This window comes from Lasioglossum baleicum, chromosome 3 (assembly GCF_051020765.1).
Source record: "Lasioglossum baleicum chromosome 3, iyLasBale1, whole genome shotgun sequence".
In the NCBI taxonomy this organism is placed as follows: domain Eukaryota; kingdom Metazoa; phylum Arthropoda; class Insecta; order Hymenoptera; family Halictidae; genus Lasioglossum; species Lasioglossum baleicum.
Window position 1 is genome coordinate 9168208 of NC_134931.1, and position 22328 is coordinate 9190535.

The 22328-nt window shown below is 39.6% G+C and overlaps 2 protein-coding genes across 4 annotated transcripts in view; one reads left to right on the plus strand and one right to left on the minus strand.

Moving 5' to 3' along the window:
* Positions 1 to 290: 290 nt before the first annotated feature.
* Positions 291 to 22328, plus strand: part of LOC143207238 (uncharacterized) — a 112660-nt gene continuing 90622 nt past the window's right edge. The window contains exons 1-2 of the mRNA XM_076420453.1: positions 291 to 312; positions 427 to 526. Of these exons, the coding sequence (XP_076276568.1) occupies positions 291 to 312; positions 427 to 526 (122 nt within the window). The remainder of the gene's footprint in view (positions 313 to 426; positions 527 to 22328) is intronic.
* LOC143221795 (uncharacterized) lies at positions 8675 to 13230 on the minus strand. Of its 3 annotated transcripts, none has more exons than XM_076447315.1 (4): positions 12318 to 13230; positions 12034 to 12244; positions 9326 to 11919; positions 8675 to 8926 (listed from the first exon to the last, which is right to left on the minus strand). In XM_076447315.1, exon 3 carries the CDS (start codon positions 9545 to 9547, stop codon positions 9326 to 9328), a length of 222 nt encoding a protein of 73 aa, XP_076303430.1. In that variant the 5' UTR covers positions 9548 to 11919; positions 12034 to 12244; positions 12318 to 13230; the 3' UTR covers positions 8675 to 8926. The 3 variants fall into 3 exon arrangements, 1 of the variants encoding a protein (XP_076303430.1); XR_013011856.1 differs by lacking the exon at positions 8675 to 8926 and having other exon boundaries at positions 9547 to 10615; positions 10805 to 11919; positions 12318 to 13229; XR_013011857.1 differs by lacking the exon at positions 8675 to 8926 and having other exon boundaries at positions 9547 to 11021; positions 11127 to 11919; positions 12318 to 13225.

Sequence of the window (22328 nt, forward strand, 5' to 3'; positions counted from 1 at the left end):
TCGGGCTTCTTTCCCCGTTCCCGTCCCGCTAGTTTACACTCTTTCTCTGGACAGTAGAGTCAGTGTCTGAGATGATAGATGATGAGTGTTAGAGATGAAGTCTAAAAGTAGGTGAAGTACCTAAGCGAGGAAGAAGCCGCGTGTGGTTTGCGAGCTACATATTGGAACTCCCTGCCTTAGATTGTGTAGAATCATCAAGAATTTAGGGTAGAATAAATTAGCATCAAGTCTATTGAAGATTCTTTACTTTTATGTAGCCGTACATCCACGTACAACAGTGACTGTGTAAAATGGCAGAACGAGAATTAGTAGGTAAAATTGATAGAATTGTTCTCGATAGAGTAAAATAGTGTGGCTACCACGTATGCAAATGTATCTGGATGTTTTTCATTGGCCTGCATTCACAGTAATTTTTTATGGTTACAGCTACATCTTCTGCATTGATTAGGACATTTCGTTTTGGTCATCGGAAATTGTGCATTAAACATGATGACACGGTTTTAGAAGGTTTCAAGATAGCACAAAGGTGAGTAACTAGTTTTTAATTTCCTTTCGAGTGACTTCCATTCGTATCAGAGCGGAAATTGATACATGTAACGTTAATTGTTTGGATTACGATTTTCCTTCCTATTCACCGGTAATATTGTCTCGCATATTGTATTAGGTTATTTGACGCATTTTCATGTGGTTTGTTGTCGTTCCAGCTGATAACTATTAAATCGACAACAAAGTATACGTATGCTACGATTGTGACAAAATAAAATCTTTTAAAAAAGGTTGTCTGCTGCTTTTTTATTGTATCATGGTTTTGATAAAGATATTTTATCGATAATATGAGTACGTTGTTTTAATCCTGCTATCTTCGGGATGATTCATTTCGTACTTATTGTGTCTGTTCTTGCTCGAACGTGACTGATTAAGCTTTCGCTATATTAAAAAGTTCTTCTTCAAAGAAAGGATAAAAAATGATTTCTTCAAACAACCATTTTTTGATTGGAACATTTCACCACAATTTAGTGATACTTTAGTAAAGAAGCTCCAGCAACTTGCTCACCTTCATATAAATTGGAAGGAACACTTATTACGAAACTACCATGATACCCGTTAAAACATCAACTTCTGGCTTCCTTCTGGAGGTATGCCACTATTTTAGACTTTATCTACGTTTAATTGACATATTTAATCTCGTATTAGCAACCGTTTTTTCAATAGTTGTACCAATTTGTTATTGATTGTTATTGTTTGAAACTAAATTCATACATCTATAATAAAATCTTAGTAATGTCGCGAATTTCTACAGCATCTTTAGGCAATACCGTTATGGGTAAACGGTACAATGATTGGGCACCCTAAGCCAAAATCGTAGTAAAAATCTTTTTATCTTCTTTTGAAATGTTTAAGCGAGCTTAACTTGCTATTGTAAAATCAAACAGTTTTACGAGTCATGAATCTTTTATTCTAAAATATATTAAGTAAATAATAATCGTAAGACAAATAGTACAGTCATTGGCACAGTGAGAAATAAATGTTAAACAGGCTATTTGTTTTATAATTAAACATATACGCACTTATTACATCTGTAGTGCAGTTCGAAATTAAGTTATAAAGCGATAAAGTATAATTACTCGTACTTAAAATTTTAATAAAACACTATTCACACTGTACTGTGGTCATCCGTCGGTCTTACTGGATATACCAGTGTTGCAGTGTTGCTAGCAGTCATATGTGGAACTCTGTTACGAAAACATACAAGGTTGCTTTGAAATATTAATAAGAAGCAATATAAAATGATTTTTTATAACAGGAAATTCTTAATACACGTTTAAATGAGAAGTGCTAATAACTACTGCAATGCCAGCAATAGTACAGTTTACTCTATTAACAGAAAAGTATTTTAGTAGTATTCAGACATAGCAACATTTGCCCAAATAATAACTGTAACCTTGAAAATTTGAAACGCCGTTCGCACTTTTTCAATAATAAATTTTAGAAAAGGAGGGTCTAACCATTTCGATATAATTAATTATTAAGATAGATGATCGTTAGAAATGCAAAACAATATTCTGAGCTAGTCGTTACGGTATTCTCAAGACTAAGAGAGTGTTACGATAGCTCCGGACGCTTATATGCTTCTACGTTTTTAAAAAGGGGAGAAGGAGTTTAAAAGCTGTCTTATTGTTAGTCTTGAAATTGTCGTAACGGCGAAACGCGTAGACTAACTAAGAGTATTGTTTTGCCAGCAGTCTTTGCTTTATATAATCTTAACACTTGACCCTGAAGGATTTCTGGGATAAAAACGATATGTGTGCACCCTTTTAGGTTAACATCTGTCTGTGTACCAAATTTCAGCTTTCTATGTTTTCTGTGTTCAAGATTTCTTTACCGTTAAAGAGGACAGTGGAACTGACTATTACACGCACACACACACACACACATATATTTATTGCTGTTCTCTTATGTAAATTTACTAATCAAGAATATGATTATGTTAAAAGAAACTATCTATGTGTGTACCAATTTTACCGGGTAACCATTCGATATGGATATTTCGTTGCTGGACCCAGGAAACTTGGAAACCATGCGTCACGAATTTACGAAAGAATTTAATGTCGATGGTAATGAATTTTTGCGTAATTCGATCGAGAAGATAAGCGAAGTGAGCATCTGGAACGTTGACAGACGAGTTGGTTGCTCGACGAGAGGATTTTAATGATTACGGGGTCGACCAAGGGCGTGGGTGTATTAATTTACATGCGAGATTAAACTATTCTAGGATTGCTCTGTATAATGCAATGTCTCAAGGTAGCGGTTTGTTAAAAAATTCGGTGCGCTGTTCTCATGCACGAGTTAGTACGCAGTACCCGTGTAATAATCATGATTGAAGTATCCAGGATGCAAGCGATGAACAACATTGTAACATAAGTTGGTTTATTATTAATCGTGATTTAATCATGTTAGAATTATCGATCGCCGGAGATACTGTCGTGTTCGTTGCAACGCGTAATCGATATCTCCTTTCGCAAACGTCATTTTTTCTGCACTGAAAACTTTATTGATAGATTAAAGATACATAGTTTGTCATTTAGCATGGAAAGACAACATGTTCTACTAAATTGCCCGACTCGCATTGTTCTTATTGTACTCTTAAGCTCATAAAGCTTTGTGAATCATAGCCTCGCGAATGCTGGGCACATTCCAAACATTATAGTGATCTTCTCGCGTCTGTTGTAAATTCTGGAAGCAGTCATTTTGTTTACGACAACGGCCGATAAATAGACAATTCATTAGCATCTAGGAATCTATCACCCACGCATCATACTATAAAAATTGCAGTTAACCATATAATTCTTTATTAATTCTTAGCGAGTGTTTACATAAGAGACAAGAAGTAAGACTTAATTCGATAAACTGTGGTTTATCTTACATATCATCAGATCGCAGATGTTTACGATTACAAAAAAATGAATCCACAAGATAATTATACTTCCGAAAGGAGGTATCAAAAGAAAATATCAACGATTAGTCCTTTATATTGTACTTTGAGGTAACACGGTTGTCTTTTGTGCGGCTGTGCAGAGGCTTCGTGTTCGAAGTTCACTGTAACCAAACATAAAATAGAATGATCACGGTTGAATGTTGAATTTATAACAAATTCGTAATAATGACTGTAAATGATACTGTAAAATTTGTAGAACTTCCGGATTGCAAAATTATTCAAATCTTTACACTGAACACATTTCAATCTATACTTGTAGCTCAACAAATAATTGATACGAAATGTTTTATAGAACTTAACAATTACTAATTTAGTTACTAATACACTATAGAAATTAATTTCTTTTTTATATATAAAGATAAAGCCTGGGAAAGCAAAACGTGATTCAGTTAAATATTGATTCAATCTACGATAAATTCTGAATTAGTGTATCGTTGTCTAAGCTCCGGCGCTATGTATAAAATGGAAAAAGTTCGGAGTTGCACTTCAAGACACTTTATTGAACTCGGTATGATAAAAGAAAAAAATTCATTATTAATTCAGTGTAATCCGAATTAAACCGATTCAATATAAATCTTGAATCAGTGTATCGCTATCATCGGTTCACCAAGTTCTGCCACCACGTGAAATGTTGCGAAATTCGAAAGTTATTACAGATCCCGGGATTTTTATTCGAGTTCATATGTATTTTATGAAATAATTTACCGTCACTGTGATGACTTTTCTGCAGCCAACGTTGCGGACCATTCTATATCCCGGTGGACATCGTTTCCTCTTCGGGAATGTCAAGGGCCTGGATTGTCCCCCAACGATCAAAGCCATCAGGAGCATCGCGAGTAGTATGAAACGTAGCGGTGACATTCTGACTTTTGGTCCTTGACTGCTCGTTAAGGTATTTCGCGATTTCACAGGGCTGATCTACTATGTGTACGTTGAAATTGCCGACTGACACGGTGCACAATGAAAACACCATGGATATACCCTCGTTCACGTGCGATTTCCCTCCTCCTTTCCGTTTATTCGCACTAATTTGCGGTTACACTTCATATCCTGGTCACGCACATTGCGGTTTCTATTTGGTAATTGCGTCAAATATTTTCTGAGATGCGATAAAGCCGGAAATACAGTCATTGCTTACGTCTGTAGGATTTTATTTTTATCAGTCTGACGATTATATGCCGCCTAATCGTGCGCGTTTTTAGTTGTTCATGCAGTTAGAAGAACATTTCTAATCCTGATAACAATTTATCCTTGTCGGTTTTCTGATAAGGGACCGTGCAAACTGTGCGACACAAATTATTTGCTTTCCAAAATCTGAATTTGGCGCCATTTGTTGTAGCGGCAAAACGCTCAAACTGGTAAATAATTGGTACCGACAGAGGAATATTTTTATTTAAATAAACATTAGCACAGACTTAAGATCCGTATAGACTGTGCCACCGACGAGGTAGTATTAAAGACAGCTAGCCTCTGTGCTATTCAGCGACATAGGCATTGCCACCGACGAGATCCTATCACAGACGAGATATAGGAATAGACCTGACACCTTATGGGACTTGGTGTCCACAGGAATCTATAGTACCGACACCTAAAAATGCCAGTGATAGCAATAATTTTCTATAAATTATATCCATAATTTGCTATTAACCCGGCTATAAATATTGTGCCCCTAGAAATAATAATAATACATCTTTCTAATTCTATAGAGGTGTTGACACTGAATGGTAATGGGTCTTAATGGGAGTCAGTCTGGGGCGTTAGCGCACCAATACCGACGGACATCAAAATTACATTGGATGTCAGGTCTATTCCTATATCTCGTCTGTGATACTATTAAAGACTGCCAGCCCCTGTGTTATTCATAGGTCCGTGGTTATTCAGCGGGACAGTAACCGGGCGCGACGGGCGCGTGGATAACGTAGAACTTACAGTGATCTGAAATACCACATCGCTAAAAGTTCTACCACCGACGAGATACTCGTCAAGTAGAAGAAGAATGATATAGTATTTACCCATTCTGTAATTGCCTTATAATATTATCACCGACGAAATACTATCTCGTCTCTTTACCTAAATAGAACCAGACGATATATGACATTGTTCATGCCCGGGGCGAACCAGCTTGAATAGTACGTATATTTTGTTCTGAAGGAAGGTGAAATTGCAAAATGTTATGGAAGACACACACAATAGGTATAGGAATAGAATTTATTGAAAATCAACATATTTATTAAATGTGCAGCTATTAGCTCGATATTATCCTTTATTCATAAGATACTAGAAGTTCTTACAAATAAAGGATAATACCGATTGCCCAGGTCTCACCATGAGGAAGATGCTGCACAAGAGACCCGAAAGGGAGTCAGAACGAATGTAATATTCCTTCTGTGTGGCTCCCTTTCTTACAACGACAGACTTATACTAAATTACGCAGATATGTCGAGTAATTATCGCGGAGCAAAAGGTGTGAATCGGAGAAGAAGTCTCCGATCCACGGGGGATCAAAGGCGAATAGGCAGAAGGCTCTGATTTTTTCAAAGTGAGAAACATGAGCGAACCAGAGCAGAAGGATCTGGTTCGAAGGTGACACGGCCGGAACAATGCTTGCAGCCCATCTCCGGCCAGAGTCATTACCCGACGTGTCCTCACCAAGAGAAATGGACAGTGAGAAGTGTTCAAACGTAATACATACCATTTCTCTGCCAACTACCTGCCACCAGCTAACGCAAAGCGTTAAGGTGAACCCGGTAGGATGACAAACAGAGAAAATGGCATACGAGTGAACAGTTCTCAATGAACCACTCCTCTCAATGATTTGACGCCGAATACTGGCTACAACCGGTCTGGTACTTACAAGCAAGGTCCGCCACAGCAGAAGGCTGTGTCGGAATCAAGAAAACGAGCAAGTGAATTTACGACAATAATCACTCGACTTGCTCGGGTGCGGCCTATAGGCGATTCGGGTAATCCCCGGGGACGCGACTCCCCGTACTCACTCACGGCCGCATCCGTGAGTGAGCCCCTGAGGGACCTCACTCGGCAAATAAAATTAACTTCTTGGTATGTCCTCTTCTTGATTTGCCCTCTTCTCGGGGTGTCCTCTTCTTGGTGTGCCCTCTTCTTGGTGTTTCGTCTTCTTGGTGTGTCCTCTTCTTGGTGTGTCGTCTTCTTGGTGTGTTTTTCTGTTCTTGGTGTGACTTCTTCTTGGTGTATTCTATCTAAAACAGACTAATAATAGTTAGACATATCAATACATAATACCCCGCACACGAGTGCAAGTCTAATACCCGCTCACGAGAGCAAACCTAAGACCAGTTCACGAGAACCAAACTAACCCCGAATCTGCGAATCTAACCAGCTCACGAGAGCCAACGTAACACCAGCTCACGAGAGCCAAACTAACCGAACTAACCCCGCACACGGGTGCGGCCTATAGGCGATTCGGGTAGCCCCGGGGACGCTACACCCAGTACTCACTCACGGTCCCATCCGTGAGTTTTGCTTCGAGTATTTTAAATCTTGAAAACGAACACCAAAACATCGTCAGAAATATCTGTGTCACCAACATCTCGTCGGTGCCTTCTGTTTCTCACTCCAGTCAGAATACATTGTATATCCTAGAGAGCGTAGGAAAACACTGAGTAATTTGAGTGACACGATCTCGCGTAAGGCTGTGGCAATCTTTAACAGTATTTGGTCGGTGACGGATGTATTCTGGCTGGAGTAAAAAACAGAAGGCCATCGACATGATCTCGTCGGACAGTGTTGGGCAATAAATAAATTTATTTAAATATAAGTAATTATTTAAATAATGATAATTAAAATAAATAACAAGGTATTTGTTATTTGGATAATGAGATGCCTCGATTTGTAATTTAAAAATATTTCACAAACGAGCATTATATCCTTACACTTTTTTTATAGAATTTTTTTAGAGAAACTGATCGAAAGTCGTGTAAAACTACGATTTCAATGACTTCGATGAATGAAAACGATTTCAATTAATCAATCGATTTCTATGACATTTTCAGCAGGTGTGTAACTACTATAGATCTTCAAAACATATATGTATTTTAAATTTTTTATTACTGGCCCAAATAAAAAAGTTTTAAAAAGTTCAGATGAACTCTTGGTTACGTAAACAGCAATGTCTGCAACTCGCAACCCGCGATCCTAGCTATCGCCACCTCTCATTTTCAAGCAATCATGTTCAGTTTCATTAAATAAGGCCACATTGTTCATCAAATCATCTTCAACTCGTTTATTCGTCTGTCTTTTCTCTACATTTAGTGCATAAGTTCTGTATAAAGTGTATGTGGGTACCCCAGCACATGGTAGTGAATAAAATCTGACGTTTAAACCAACGCATCGCTTCGCTTGTGCAACCCGCACTCTAACATGTTACGGAAAGAATATTCAAAAATTCAAATGTCTGCTATCGCGTTTCCAGTTAGAGTTGCGTAAAAAGAAACGAAAGTGCACGGGAGTGCATTTTTAAATGTAGGATGTACGTTTTGCAGAGTAAGGTTGCGCAAAAATGGTCCACTCGAGCGTTTGTCTGAAATCTGAAGTATATCGAGTGAACAACCATTTTGCATATTTATCTTTTTTTCACTTCTTTTTGTGTTAATCGAAAATTAGAACACAGGCTGGTGAATAGTAAACGCGACTTTATTGTATGTTGATTTTCAATAAATTCTATTCCTATCCCTATTCTCTCTTTCATAACATTTTGCAATTTCACCTTCCTTCAGAACAAAATATATGTATTATTCAAGCTGGTTCACCCCGGGCGTGAACACTGTCATTATTCTCTGCGTCTATTTAGGCACCGAGGAGAGACTACCAGCCTTATGGGAGATCGTGTCACTCGAATAAGTCGGTGTTCTCTTACGCCCTCTAGGATATATTCTGGCTGTAGTGAGAAACAGAATGCCACCGACGACATTTCGTCGGTTTAGGAGACCACTGCTTCGTGTTACGTTCTCCGACGAACGTATTCGTGACTCTATAGACTCTAGACTCTAGACTCTAGGGCCTCCTGAACGTGAGAGAAAAATACATTGGGTGCTTGATTGGTCTATTCTTATACCCCGACTGTGATAATATTTCTTAAAAACAATTCGGTTCATTGATTGTGGGTAAGTTACCAATAGGCAGTAAAGAAGTTCTCTCCAGTCGACTATCTCAAGTCATTTATCAATGATTACAAAATATATTTCCTATAAATATTTGTACACTTTACTATGATACATAGGATTCTTCTGTACAATTGTTACCGCGATTTCACTCAGTTTAATTCAATAGGTTGGTAATTCGTTACCAACAACGGCTTTAGAAACACTCTGCAGAGAATCCGTTGTCGGTGTTTGTCGCAGCTGCTTTCGATGAAGACGAGATTATAGCAATACTTGACTGAAAGCTACACACCTGAAACAATAACCAAAAATGATATCAAACAAATTTACAAACACCATCATTAAAACATCATTCACACACTTATCCTTTCATAAAATCTCACAGAAATCATAACCAACGCTGTCTCTAAAACAAATCAACTACATTGCCTCTGAATCATCTACACTACTCTACATTGACACTTTATCTACCGGAAGCCTATTACATAATAGAATTCTAAATAATAGTGCTGGAGAAATCACATTTCATGTAATCCTAAACAGGATCCAAATTATTGGATTATGTTACTGGGTGTGAATTGTAGGTACACGACTACAATTTCGATTTATTAAAAAATACTTAGCTACGGACCATAGACTTCTAAAAATTAGGAAATAATCGCAGGTAGATAATGTGTTAAAGATCACTTACTCAGAAAATCGCTCTGCACCGGTTTCCGATCCTCACTCTATCCGACGGACAATTGATAGGAACATTGATGATGGATGATGTCTTCGTCCTCAACCTCATCTTCTCACTTTCGAACGTGACGAACTCCTTCTCTTGCCCGATTATGGAAGTCTCAACAGCCTCGGTCGAAGACAGGAACAAAACCAGTACCACTGTTAATGCAAATGCACACTGTAGTCCCATGTTGAATGTAGAGGATCGTCTTCCTTTTCAATCGGCTATTACACTGACGAACTTCTTTGTTCGAGGCAGAGCTCGAACCAAGTCATGCAAACCGTTCTGGGTATCGTTTCCGGTATGACGTTATTAAACAGCGAATTTCCCGCTTGTCGAAACGTGTCTTATCACCTCAGAGTTGTCATGGAGCAAGTCGCACAACGATTTCCACTAATTGTTGTGAAGATTGTCTTATCAGCTGCACGGCCATCGATGCCAGTAAAAACTGTTATCGTGAGATAACTGTTGTCAGCTTGGAAGATTGGTATCGCGGGAAATATTCGTTCAGGAAGAAACCTCTCCGTTTCCAGAGAACGATTACGAACATTTGCAATGAGTCTCACCGTCTTAACCAACAACCGTTCTACACCTGCCGCGTCGGTCACGTTGCTGTCCAGGTCCGCAGACTTCTTCGACAGACAGTCTTCTTCGATAAGGAACCTTTATTATCGATTTTTCTACCACTTCTATCATTCCATAGTTTCCTTCCGCATTTTGTGCGGTGGTTGAGGAGGATTCGATGGACCAGGTTATGAACAGTGATATTAGAATGATCACGGTGCAACGAAGTCCCATTGTCGACTATTGGGAACTGGTTTATTCGGGGCTAGCGCGGTCTATGAAAGATTCAAGTTAGTGTAACTTCAACGTAACAAGATTGTCATCCTACGCCGACGAATCTCTGCTGGATACTAAATAGTCAAACCAGTGTTTCGCAGCTTGCTGATCCTACATATCTGTTCGCGATAACCTCCGTCTCTGCTGGACACTGGGACTAAGCAATTTTTATCGGAAGCTGTGATAGCTGCTTGTTCTTTCTTCTTCTTTAAATTGTTTGCAGAAGAACTTTGGGAACATCTTGCTGTTTATAATAGATTGTCATAAAAGTTGTTTTCGTAATTTTGCTGGGCAACATGATCGTATGCTAGGTCATTCTAAAAATCGTTTAAGTGATATTTCTAATTATTTTTAATCGTAATAACCCTTTGAAGCCGGAGCTATTTTGTTTTGAAAATTAAACATTTCTTCCGCAACCTAGAATAATTCCATCGTATGTATATAAATTGATATAATACCTCCATACAATACTTACACATTTAATAATTGATTAAATACCAACAGATTGAATAATGTAAACAGTATTGATGAATAATGGTAAAGCAATTCTTAGTGATGACTCTGAGTCACAACACGCGAGTGCTAAGGGTTAATTAATGTATTCACCATAGTTCCCAATGATGTCCTCGTATCAGTCAATTTTTGATTCCATTCCTGAAATGTTTTTGTAGCTTCTAATCCAAGAACTTCTGACTTCATTGGAGCTTTTAATCTTTTGACATGTAACGTTTTGTGATTTGAGTGAGCACGATTATGGGGAATGTAAGTTCATCGATGATTTTCTTCAATTTGTTAATTTCCATTTGTTATGTAATGTTCTAATCTTGAAAACAATGAAGAAAAACTGCACAAATTCTTCGAACCAGCAGTCATTCGGTGTTTGTTAATGGCGATAAACTTCGGTGAATAGTAATTAAATATTTTTTACCTGCGTGACTTTCCTACTGCGCAGCTGTGTCCATTTGACGTTATTATTATGCATAGCTACAATTGCCAGATTGTAGGAGTAGATCTCTGGATAGAATTTACTTTTGCATTATGGAGTAAATGATATTTGATTCTAAGCCATTCTAGATTAATCCAATGTTTATTCTAATATTGTTAGTTCGTTAAGGAACTAAGAAAAGTCAATGTCTGGCTCGAAATAGGTCCGCAAAGAGATAACTTAAGGTTAATACGTATAATTTAGGAGTAAATTATCCAAATGTTCTAATAAAGTGAAAGAAACTTGATATTTGCAATTATCGTACAATATAGTAGCGATGGTTAGTGTACACAGTTTTCGTTGAGGTAATGAGAGAGACCCCCTCCCCCCTACTTAAGGATTGAACGAATCGTTCAACCGAGCAAACTTCTGGCGACAGACACAAATTTCTCAATGAAGTTGGAGGATGAGCATTGGTAAACGGGATTCCTCAGGATTTCCGTAGAAGCACAGACGAGCGCTAGTGATAATATCACAGACAAGATATAGGAATAGACCTGACATAGTGTCCCACTACAAATCAGGGGCAACACCTCTACGGATTTAAATAGATTGTATTATTATTATCTCTAGGGGCACAATATTTATAGCCGGTTTAATAGCAAATTAGGGATATAATTTAAAGAAAATTATTGCTATCACTGGCATTTTAAGGTGTCGGTACTACAGATTCCTGTGGACACCAAGTCCCATAAGGTGTCAGGTCTATTCCTATATCTCGTCCGTGATAATATTCCTGAAAAACAATTCGGTTCTTTAATTGTAGGTAAGTTACCAACGGGCAGTAAAGAAGTTCACTTCAGTTGACTATCTCAAGTCATTTTTATCAATGCGTAGAAAATATATTTACTATAAATATTTGTACACTTTACTACGACATGTAGGATTCCTCTGTACAATTGTATGGCCGATTTCACACATTCAGTTTAATTCAATATGTTGGTAATTCGTTACCAACAACGGCTTTAGAAACACTCTGCAGAGAATCCATTGTCGGTGTTTGTCGCAGCTGCTTCCGATAAAGACGAGATTATGGCAATACTTGGCTAAAAGCTACACACCTGAAACAATAACCAAATATGATATCAAACAAAGTTACAAACTACATCACTAAAACATCTTTCAAACACTCACCCTTTCATAAAATTCCACAAAAATCATAAACCACTCTGTCTCTATAATAAATCAAGTACAGCCAATCTTAATAACTTTAAACCTCTCTCTGAATCATCTACACAACATTACATTGACACTTTATCTACTGGAACCCTATTACATAATAGAATTCTAAATAACAGTGCTATAGAAATCACGTTTCATGTAATCCTAGGCAGGGTCCAAACTATTGGATTATGTTACTGGGGGTAAGTTGTAGGTGCACGATTACAATTTCGAGTTATTAAAAAATACTTAGCTACCGACCATAGACTTCCAAAAATTAGGAAATAATCGCCGGTACATAATATGTTAAAGATCACTTTCTTAGAAAATCGCTCTGCAACGGTTTCCAAACCGCACTCTATCCGACGGACAATTGATAGGAACATTGATAATCGATGGTAGATTGGCCAACTTCGAAGATTGGTATCACGGGAAATATTCGTCCACGAACAAACTTCTCTGTTTCCACAGAATGATTACGAACGTTTGCAATGAGTCTCACCGTCTTAACGAACAACCGTTCTACACCTGCCGCGTCGGTCACGTTGCTGTCCAGGTCCGCAGACTTCTTTGACAGACAGTCTTCTTCGATAAGGAGCCTTTATTATCGAGTTTTCTATCACTTTAATACTTCCAGAGTTTCCTTCTGTATTTTGTGCGGTGGTTGAGGAGGATTCGATGGACCAGGTTATGAACAGTGATATTAGAATGATCACGGTGCAACGAAGTCCCATTGTCGACTATTGGGAACTGGTTTATTCGGGGCTAGCGCGGTCTATGAAAGATTCAAGTTAGTGTAACTTCAACGTAACAAGATTGTCATCCTACGCCGACGAATCTCTGCTGGATACTAAATAGTCAAACCAGTGTTTCGCAGCTTGCCGATCCCACATATCTGTTCGCGATAACCTCCGTCTCTGCTGGACACTGGGACTAAGCAATTTTTATCGGAAGCTGTGATAGCTGCTTGTTCTTTCTTCTTCTTTAAATTGTTTGCAGAAGAACTTTGGGAACATCTTGCTGTTTATAATGGATTGTCATAAAAGTTGTTTTCGTAATTTGGCTGGGCAACATGAGCGTATACTAGGTTATTCTAAAAATCGTGTAATTAATATTTCTATTTATTTTTAATCGTAATCCTTTGAAGTCGGAGCAATTTTGACTTGAAAATTAAATATTACTTCCGACTTTTTGTTTTTTTATTTTAAATGAGATATTTATGGATATATATCATGTTTTAGTGGAGAAAATTGTTTCCTTCTTCTGATTTCTGTATGTATTATATATAAATTGATATAATGCCTAATTCAGTATATTGAATAATGTAAGCAATGTTGTGAATAGTGGTACAGCAATTTTTAGCTGTGACTCTCGAGTGCTAAGGGTTAATTGATGTATTCGCCATCGTTCCCAATGACGTCCTCCTATTAGTCAGTTTTTGATTCCATTTGGACATGTTTTTGGAGCTTCTAATCCAAGAACTTCTGGCTTCATTGGAGCTTTTAATCATTTGACGTGTTACGTTTTTGGCCAACCCGATCTTGGTTTATTGAACACGATTATGGAGAGTGTAAATTCATTGGCTATTTTCTTCAGTTGGTTAATTTCCATTTGTTATGTAATGTTCTAATCTTGGAAACATTGAAGAAAAACTGCACAAAGTCTTCGAACCAGAGGCAATTCTGTGTTTTTTAATGGCGATAACCTGCAGTGATTAGTAAGCAAATATTGTTTATCTGCGTGACATTCCTTCTGCGCAGCTTTGTCCATTTTACGTTATTATATCGTATGCATAGCTACAACTGCCGAATTGTCAAAGTAGATCTCTGAATAGAATTTAGACAGATTATGTTGAAATATTCATCTAGACTCTAGATGGTTCCATGGCTGATTGCAATTAATTTTTAATGTGTTGCATTGTGGAGACATTGCTTTACCACGAATTTAATTCCAATGATATTCGATTCTAAGCCATTGGAGATTAATCCAATGAGCATTTTAATATTCTTAGTTCGTTAAGGAACTAAGAAAAGTCAATGTCTGGCTCGACATAGGTCCGCAAAGAGATATGTTAAGATAATACGTATAATTTAAGAGTAAATAATCTAAATATTCTAAACAAATGAAAGAAACTTGATATTTGCAATTATCGTATAATACAATAGCGATTGTTAGTGTACAGAATTTTCGTTGAGGTCATGAGAGAGTCCCTTCCCCCAGTTAAGGGTTGAACGAATCTTTCAATCGGCAAACTTCTGGCAACGGACACAAATTTCTTGGTGAAGTCTGTTAATTAGAGGATGAGCATTAGTAAACGGGATTCCTCAGGATTTCCGTAGAAGGAAGCGAGCGTATCGAGGTTCGTGGCGCCATCCCGCGATCATCGCAGGTCCGATAAAATGGTCGCGGCGTTGTGTCACGCGATAACCGTGCACCTTAGACCATGACAAATGATTCGCCGTCGAGAAGCTGCTGTGTCGCAGTACACATTTTTCACGTTATCGTGGCTCGAGCACCATCGTCCTACGAGGAGAGGGAATTTTTCCCTCGAATTTCTCGTTCCTTACCGCCGCGCCGCGCCGCGATTAATTAACCCAGCCGATTCCTCAGAGCGGCAGACACGCCGATCTCGCGATTACAGCAATCCTTATTATCGAAATCTCGCGGGATCGTTCCGTGCAAGTTCCCGCGAGTCATGTCGCAGAGATTGCTGTAATTACTGTTCGATGTTTTTACTCGGAATGTTCACCCTCCAGAGATGTTGAATCCGAGCGGGATCCGATCGCTGTCGCGTTCTTTCCGTCCGCAAGAAATTTCCACTTGCAGGCAGTCATTTGAATCGATTGAAGAGGGAAATAAAGTCTGTTCCTCGGCCTCAGTTTCTTTTTTTACCAGGCGTGCGTTTGTATTAATATTTTATTGCCAGTCGCAGATAAGTGACGCTTTTGCCAACAGTTTCAGGTTCGTTGGATATTCTAAAGCCTGCGCGTGAATCTATCACATTCTAAGATTAAGAATACAGCAGATTTCTGTATAGTGCGATGAAAAAATTGTTTAAAATGACTGCACATAAGTGTAGTCTTTTTTAACACTAAACCTACCTAGCCGTAAAAGTAACTGGTGTATGTTGCCTTACAAAAATGAAAAGATTGAATTTATTTAGACTTTGTGCGGTTCGTATTGTAATATGTGCTCTATTAAAGATACGTGAAAGCATTTATGACTTCAAGAATTGTGAAATAAAATGCTCGGAACCAGTCATTTTGACGAGTGGTGGTAAGTGTAGTGTTAAACAAATTTTTGTACTTTTACTGTATCTTTGCAGCCACATGAAATATATGTATACAATCTTTTTAAACAGTTTCTTCATTGCATACGAGAGTAGACTGTCGTTCGAATTAAAAGTTGTGTCTCGGCTCGAGTTATTTACGGTTGTACATAGAAGATGCACTCCAGAACAATTGCAGGTTGCTCGACATTCTGAAGTGTGTGTCAATAAACAGTGTGAAACGCGGAACGAAGGGTGGAAAGTTTAGCTAGCCAGGTTATCATCACCCTTTTATTCAGCGGATTCAAAATTCATAAACCTTGGAAATCTACACTGTCTTTCGTGAGTGTTCTGTGCTCGAGTCACTCGTCGATCTATTATTTTTGTAAAAAGTTACAAAAAGCTATGGGCGTGCGCAAACTGCAATTTCCGTCACGCTATACTCCACGCACAAAAAGAATCGTCGTGTTTCGACCGAGAAATTTTACTGTGTCTATTTAGTATGATTCTCGCGGGTGATCGGAAGCTAAACAATTCTCTGACGGAATTACTAATTTCCTAAAATTCACAGGTGCGTACATAAAGATTCTTGATGCAAGTGCGGTTTACCTGAAGCCACCATTGAGCTTGGAAGAAACAAAAGTCCAAGTTTTGTCGATAATCAGTGGCGCAAAAACTCGAAAAAATGGTTAAATCCCTTTCCATCTCTGGCAGGGAGTCCAGTTCTCCTGTAAAATTTGCACTTTGTATCATTTAAAGTTGTTCGAATCAATTCAATAATTAAATTAACAATAACAACGTTGTTTGGACGTGTAACAAACAACGTTGGATGACACAAAGTACAAATTTTACACGAAAGCTAATGGACCTTAAGAAAATCTCGCATCTAACGTTGCTCCAGTCACTAATTCAATTGTGCTTAGATAATGGGAAACTCCAAGTTTTTAACAATAATGAGTGGAAAGAATCTCGGAAAATTGGTAATTCCCTTCCCTTCTCAGGTATGGAAAATCGAAAAAGCAAATCGAATTTGTTTAAAGCCACGATTTTGCTTGGAAGAAGCAAAAGTTTTTGACGATAATGAGTGACGAGAAAGAACTGAAGAGAGTGGTTAAATCACTTAGCCTGCTCTCGCGTAGAAAATTAGGTCGCACCGGCGCAGCGCGGCGCGATCGAAGAAAAAACAAGAATTCCCATTACCAAGGAAAGAGATCTGGAACGTTTGTTACGCTTATCCCCTATTCAGTCAAGGGTTGAAGTTCTCCCCGGGGTATGGATGTACGGCACCGGTTTATGTGCGGATCGTGTAGGGCCAATTTCTCATACGTACACGTCGCGTCGCCGCGCGGTCCGATTTTATCCGCGATTCGCTTTGCATGAGCGGGATTTCTGGGCCGGCCGATGATCGATTTACTAGACGTCGAATCGCGTTTAAACTGCCGGGAACGATCCCTCAAACAACGCGCGCACCGTGCCTGTGGCACAGAATTTTTAAACCATCTGAACCTTCAGCCCTTTTATTAATAGTCGTCGACATTGAAGAATTCATTGTACCTTCGAACACTTTGCAGCCCTTGTTTGATTGCGATTAATATTTCACTGCAATTAATTTGCATTCTAAGTATCTTCAAGGTGGAAATACAGAACGGTGTTTCTATTTCATTTCGTGGATTGCGATACTACTTCTGGGAATTGTGCGGGTGATTAAATTTTCAAAAATAATTGCAGGGGTTTGTGTAGATTAACTTTTAAATTTCATCGGATTATTCGAAGATTAGTGCAATTTTTTCAAGTTTTTGGAGGGTAAATCTAATCGTCCACTACCTAATCATAAGCATGAGTGTTCTACGTATTAATTTATGGTAAAAATGAGTAAATGTAGTTTAAAGCAGGAGATGGATCAAATGAATTTAAGAACTCCAATGAGTAAGTCCCAATTTATTGAAATTATTAAAAGAATAATGAAATTTCCGCTTGGCACCTGTTGATTGGAATCGATACTAGCAATGTTTGTTTGACATAAAAAGATTTTTCCCAATAAAATCAAAAACTTACGCTCTATAATCATTTTGAGCGCATTTTTCTCCTTTAGAAGAGCTTCGAAGACTTTCAGCTACCCATCCGTTTCAAATTAAATTTAAATTCAAATTTGTCATAACACCCTTTCTTGCGACCACAATGGGAGTTGACGTTTGCATTTGATTTTGTTAAAAGCCTCTGCGTTTTTCATGAGGCGTGTATCATCTTTCCCGAAGAGGCAGAATGTTCCCACGAGGCCGGCACGCTCGGTCTAGAAAGCCAATAGCTAGAGACGATTAAGAGATATAGTCATTTTGCTTGTCGCTTCCCTCTTCCTGGACAAGAGAGCCCCAACGTTTGTCGTGCACGAATGCAAACGCAACCGGCGTCGAACGTACAATTATTCGTCATTGGTACCTTCGATTCAGACGAGATCATTCTGTGTTCGTTCTTCCTTCTCTCGAACGCGGAGTAGTCTCTCGAATAAAACCTGCAAGTCAAACTCGCCTTCATTCGTTCGCCCGTTTCCTCTAGAAAATCGCGTGGAACGTTTCGCCGATTAGCGCAACAGCGGCCGAGCGACATGCAAGCGACTCGTTTCTCGCATTAGAAATCGGATCCGAGCGATTTCTACGAAACATCCTGGGCTCCGGCTCGCGAAGAGGACACCGTGCGTGAACGACCGCTGGTACCTGTATCATCCAGGATCTTCGTGATCGCAATCCTCGCTGCGAGCCATCGATCGCTGAAGTGAGAATTTTTGCGCGAGTTCATGGAAAGGGAACAGGAAAATCAGAAAACTGAAATGCACAACAGAAACCATCAGAAGCACACGAGAAATCTTCACAAACATGAGAGAAATGTCCAGCACCATAAGAGAAAAATTGTTTTAGGAAAAATTCTTATGATAGCGGACCTCTATATACAATTTTCTACCTGAATACATCGAACTAGAGTGAAATAGAAATTTAGTTTCATTCTTATTTAATTCTTTTGATATCTTTACTATTTTAAAGTTTATCTACTCAGTTTGGTTATAAATGCGTAAGCCTCTATGCTATGTATAGAATACAATATTGGCAGACCAATAATAACGGTACACTTTTTAATGCAAAACAAACCATCGATTCAACGGATGCCCGATTCTGCGTACTTCGGACGTTGCAAAACACATAAACATTACTTCTGTGCACTTTTTGTTGGCTCTAGTGGATGTAATAGAATGAATACATGTTGCAGTTCACCCTCTTTCATGGTTCTTTAATTACCTACATGTGAGAGCTGTATTTTTATACCTTCTTACATATACGGGGATGAACGGAAAGTCCGTTCCGCTTCATGATTGTGTTGCGAGTTGTAAAAAACATACGGATAATATCTTCATTTCTTGGAGTATTAGCTGTACAATACACAAACGGCGAAGAACTTTTCACTCAACATTGTATTACAGTAAATATATGCATTCGACTGTCTTTTGCAAGTTTATGGTTAATTACCATTCAGAAACAACCTGCGATGTGTGGGTCTGGAGTCCGAGAGGGGTCCGTTGCCTCGATCGTGTTAAGATCGACCGATTTTCGGGTCGGTTTGTTGTCCTGCTGAAGAAACGAGGATGCTTATCGGCGGGTCGGTTCGAACGTTTGGGAAATTCCGCGTGGCACGAAGCGGTGTGTGCTCGAACACGCGTGCACAAGTCAGCACGGCAGTTCGTCAGGCAGCTAGCCAGTCAGGTAAAGGTAGGTAGGAAGGTTCGATTTAAAAAGTAAATGACTGACGGACTGAGGTCGCCTACCAGGCAATTCCAGTAGCGGGCAATTGCGTGCAAGAAATTACTTGCCAATGCTGACTGGCACGCAAGCTCGAAGCGAATGCGAACGCTGAAGGCTGATGGGGCGAGCACACCGACCTCGTGACGAGACGCGGAGAGACGAGAAGAGAAGACGACTTCGTCGTTCGCCTGCCTGCCTGCCTGCCGAGAGCTGCTTGCCTTTGCCTGCTTGCCTGCCTGCCTCCTGCCTGGCTGGCTTGCCTTCTCTTCTCCTTTCAAGCCTCGACGATCCCGTCATCGTGCATGCGAGCATCTGTGCCGCGAATCATCCGAACGATTCATCTCCAAAGCGGATCGAACTTTCCTTTGGAACTGATCGCACAGATCGGCCCCCTGAATTCCCGCGAATCCTGCAAAATGGCGCCCGGTCGCGCATCTAACGCCCCCTTCGGCAGACTTGGGCCTTCTTGGAACGAACAGAGCGAGATCGATCAGAAACAGATCCAGAGATCGTGTTTAGGCAAATGTTTGCGGCGGAAATAGCTTTCCCTTAGGATTCTAGTTAGGTGAAATCTCGTTTCGATTGTGTAGCCGAGAATGTGAGAAACTTTAACTGGACAAGTAGTTTTGCCTGATACCTTTTGATAGTCTTCAGTCACCTTTCGGGAATCACTGATTGGTAGTCTAGGATTTTGTTAAATTTCTTATGCTGTCTTATGCAATTTCGATCTTGTTTCTTTCAATTAGGATTTGTTTATTGGACTTCAAAATGGAAGGGGTTGACTTAAGGCAGGCGTCGGAAGCTGAGAAGTTGAATGTACCCAGGAATCCCAGGATTATTGAATCTTTCCATAGTAATTTCAATTGCTGATAAGTACCTAAGGCTTCTCGACTGCATATGAAATCACTATTTGGATCATGGAACTAAAATGGACCCATGAATACCAGAACCAACGAACCTTTCCATAGCTACTGCGACCACGAACAAACATATCTGCTTCACTGCTTTCGCAATCTCTGTTCGGACCACGGAACCAAAATGGCCCCAGAGATCTCAGGATAAAAATTGCAACAGGAATACTCTAGTGTCCCTGACTGCGTTGGATGTATTATTTATGCAAAAATTATTAAATTTCTTTTCGATACAGTCGCCGCTTCCGGTGTTTAAATTCGCAAGCTCGTGCAGCGAATGCAAAAAGTGGAAGAACAGCCGATCGACCGATCGTTTAATTGAATATTTTGAAATACTGCGAAAATTATACATCGATATTATTTCAATTGACGTTCGACCGATCCTTTTATCCAGAGCCAGAAAAATATTTGTGTAAGACGGTAGCAATTTTCGGGTCTCCTTCCCTTCCCCTCGCCGCCACAATTCATTTCAGTACGAAACAGAAAATTATGGTTCATGCAAATGATTCACAGTGACTCATGCTTCAAGGAATCTCTTCCTCTCTTAACGTTCACTTTTGTGATTATATTCCGATGTTCCAAGTTGTCCGTTAACGCTCGCCTGTCCTTCGCTTTACCAATTTAGGCTGTGTTGTGCTGTCAAATTGATGGAAGGGAACAAGGTAACGAAAAATATTCTTCTCCATTTGTGTTTCTTTTAGCGATCTTTAGCTTCCGTAAGTGCAAGACAAAGACGAATTATTGATATGATAGTATTGTACATGGTGTATGAATAGTTAGTATTAATGGTATTTGAAGTAGAAGATTTCATTTTGATTTCGTTTAACATTTCCAGCTACTAAATTTGTATTAGAACATTAGTTTTATCATTCAACCGTCTTTTCAACTGTCTGGAACAATGGCGGACACTTTATCCGTCTATCCTCGAGTATATCATCGTGTGCAGAATATGTACATTCAAAGTTCGCACAACTTGAGTCTCTAAAGTCACATTCGCTAGAAAAAGGATGAAGAGGTCGAAAAATTCACGCAAATAGCGTGCATACATCCTACTTATCTCGAACAGTTCAGTAATTGAAATTTGTACGTTGAACGAGGACAAACACGCGAGGCAGCTCGAAAGAATGCACATGAATGTAAGGAAAAGAAACGAATGACTCAAAGGACCCGCAAATATCGAGCGCGTATAATTGTTACTTATGTGCAACATTCATCGAACCTTACTCCATGAACGAGAACAAACACGCGAAGCATCCTCAAGACCGCATCTCGAGCCTTCAAATTCCCATTCTCTACAAAAAGGACGAACAGATCGTGGCCCGCGAGCTCGTGCGATTTTCAGGAAAGATTCGCACGCCCTTTCTTGTCGTCCATTCTTCCGAGTCGAAGGGTTAATCACACATACACGAAACGAGACAGAACAGACCAGAGAACGAAACGGACCAGTCCTCACGCGTTGGAGTTGGGGGGACGTTTACTCGAAAACAGAAGGGGGACCGGCTTAGATGAGGAGAGATAGAAGTTAGATCGTTCTTGGATAAGGGGGTCGATCGGGGGACGATGAGCCCCCTCGAGTTCTCGTCCGGATCCGGAGCAGAAGCGTCGTGTCGTATCTTGTGCACCGGATGGCGGCTATGCCTCTTGTCGGCATTATACGGAACGCGCACACCGATTATCAAAACTGTCGCTTCCTTCGTTACCTTTTCACGGGCATCTGCACGTCTCTCCCTCGTTCCGCGCGGTCCGATGGACCCGTCGGTCGCGTTCCCGCCGTAGGAACCGTGAAATATGATTCGTTTTCTGGCAGGCAACTTCTATGATGAGCCCCACGGAGCTGCCGGATTCTTCCCGGCAACTCGATCGTATTTAAATGTCATTCCGTTCACTTCAACCCGGGCCCCGTTGCTGCTATATTTAAGGTCACCGAACGAGGCCCAATAAACTTTGGATACCACGATCGGGTCCAGCAGATAGAGGAACACGACCCAGATGAACCTCGATTCGGATCGTCTCTTGT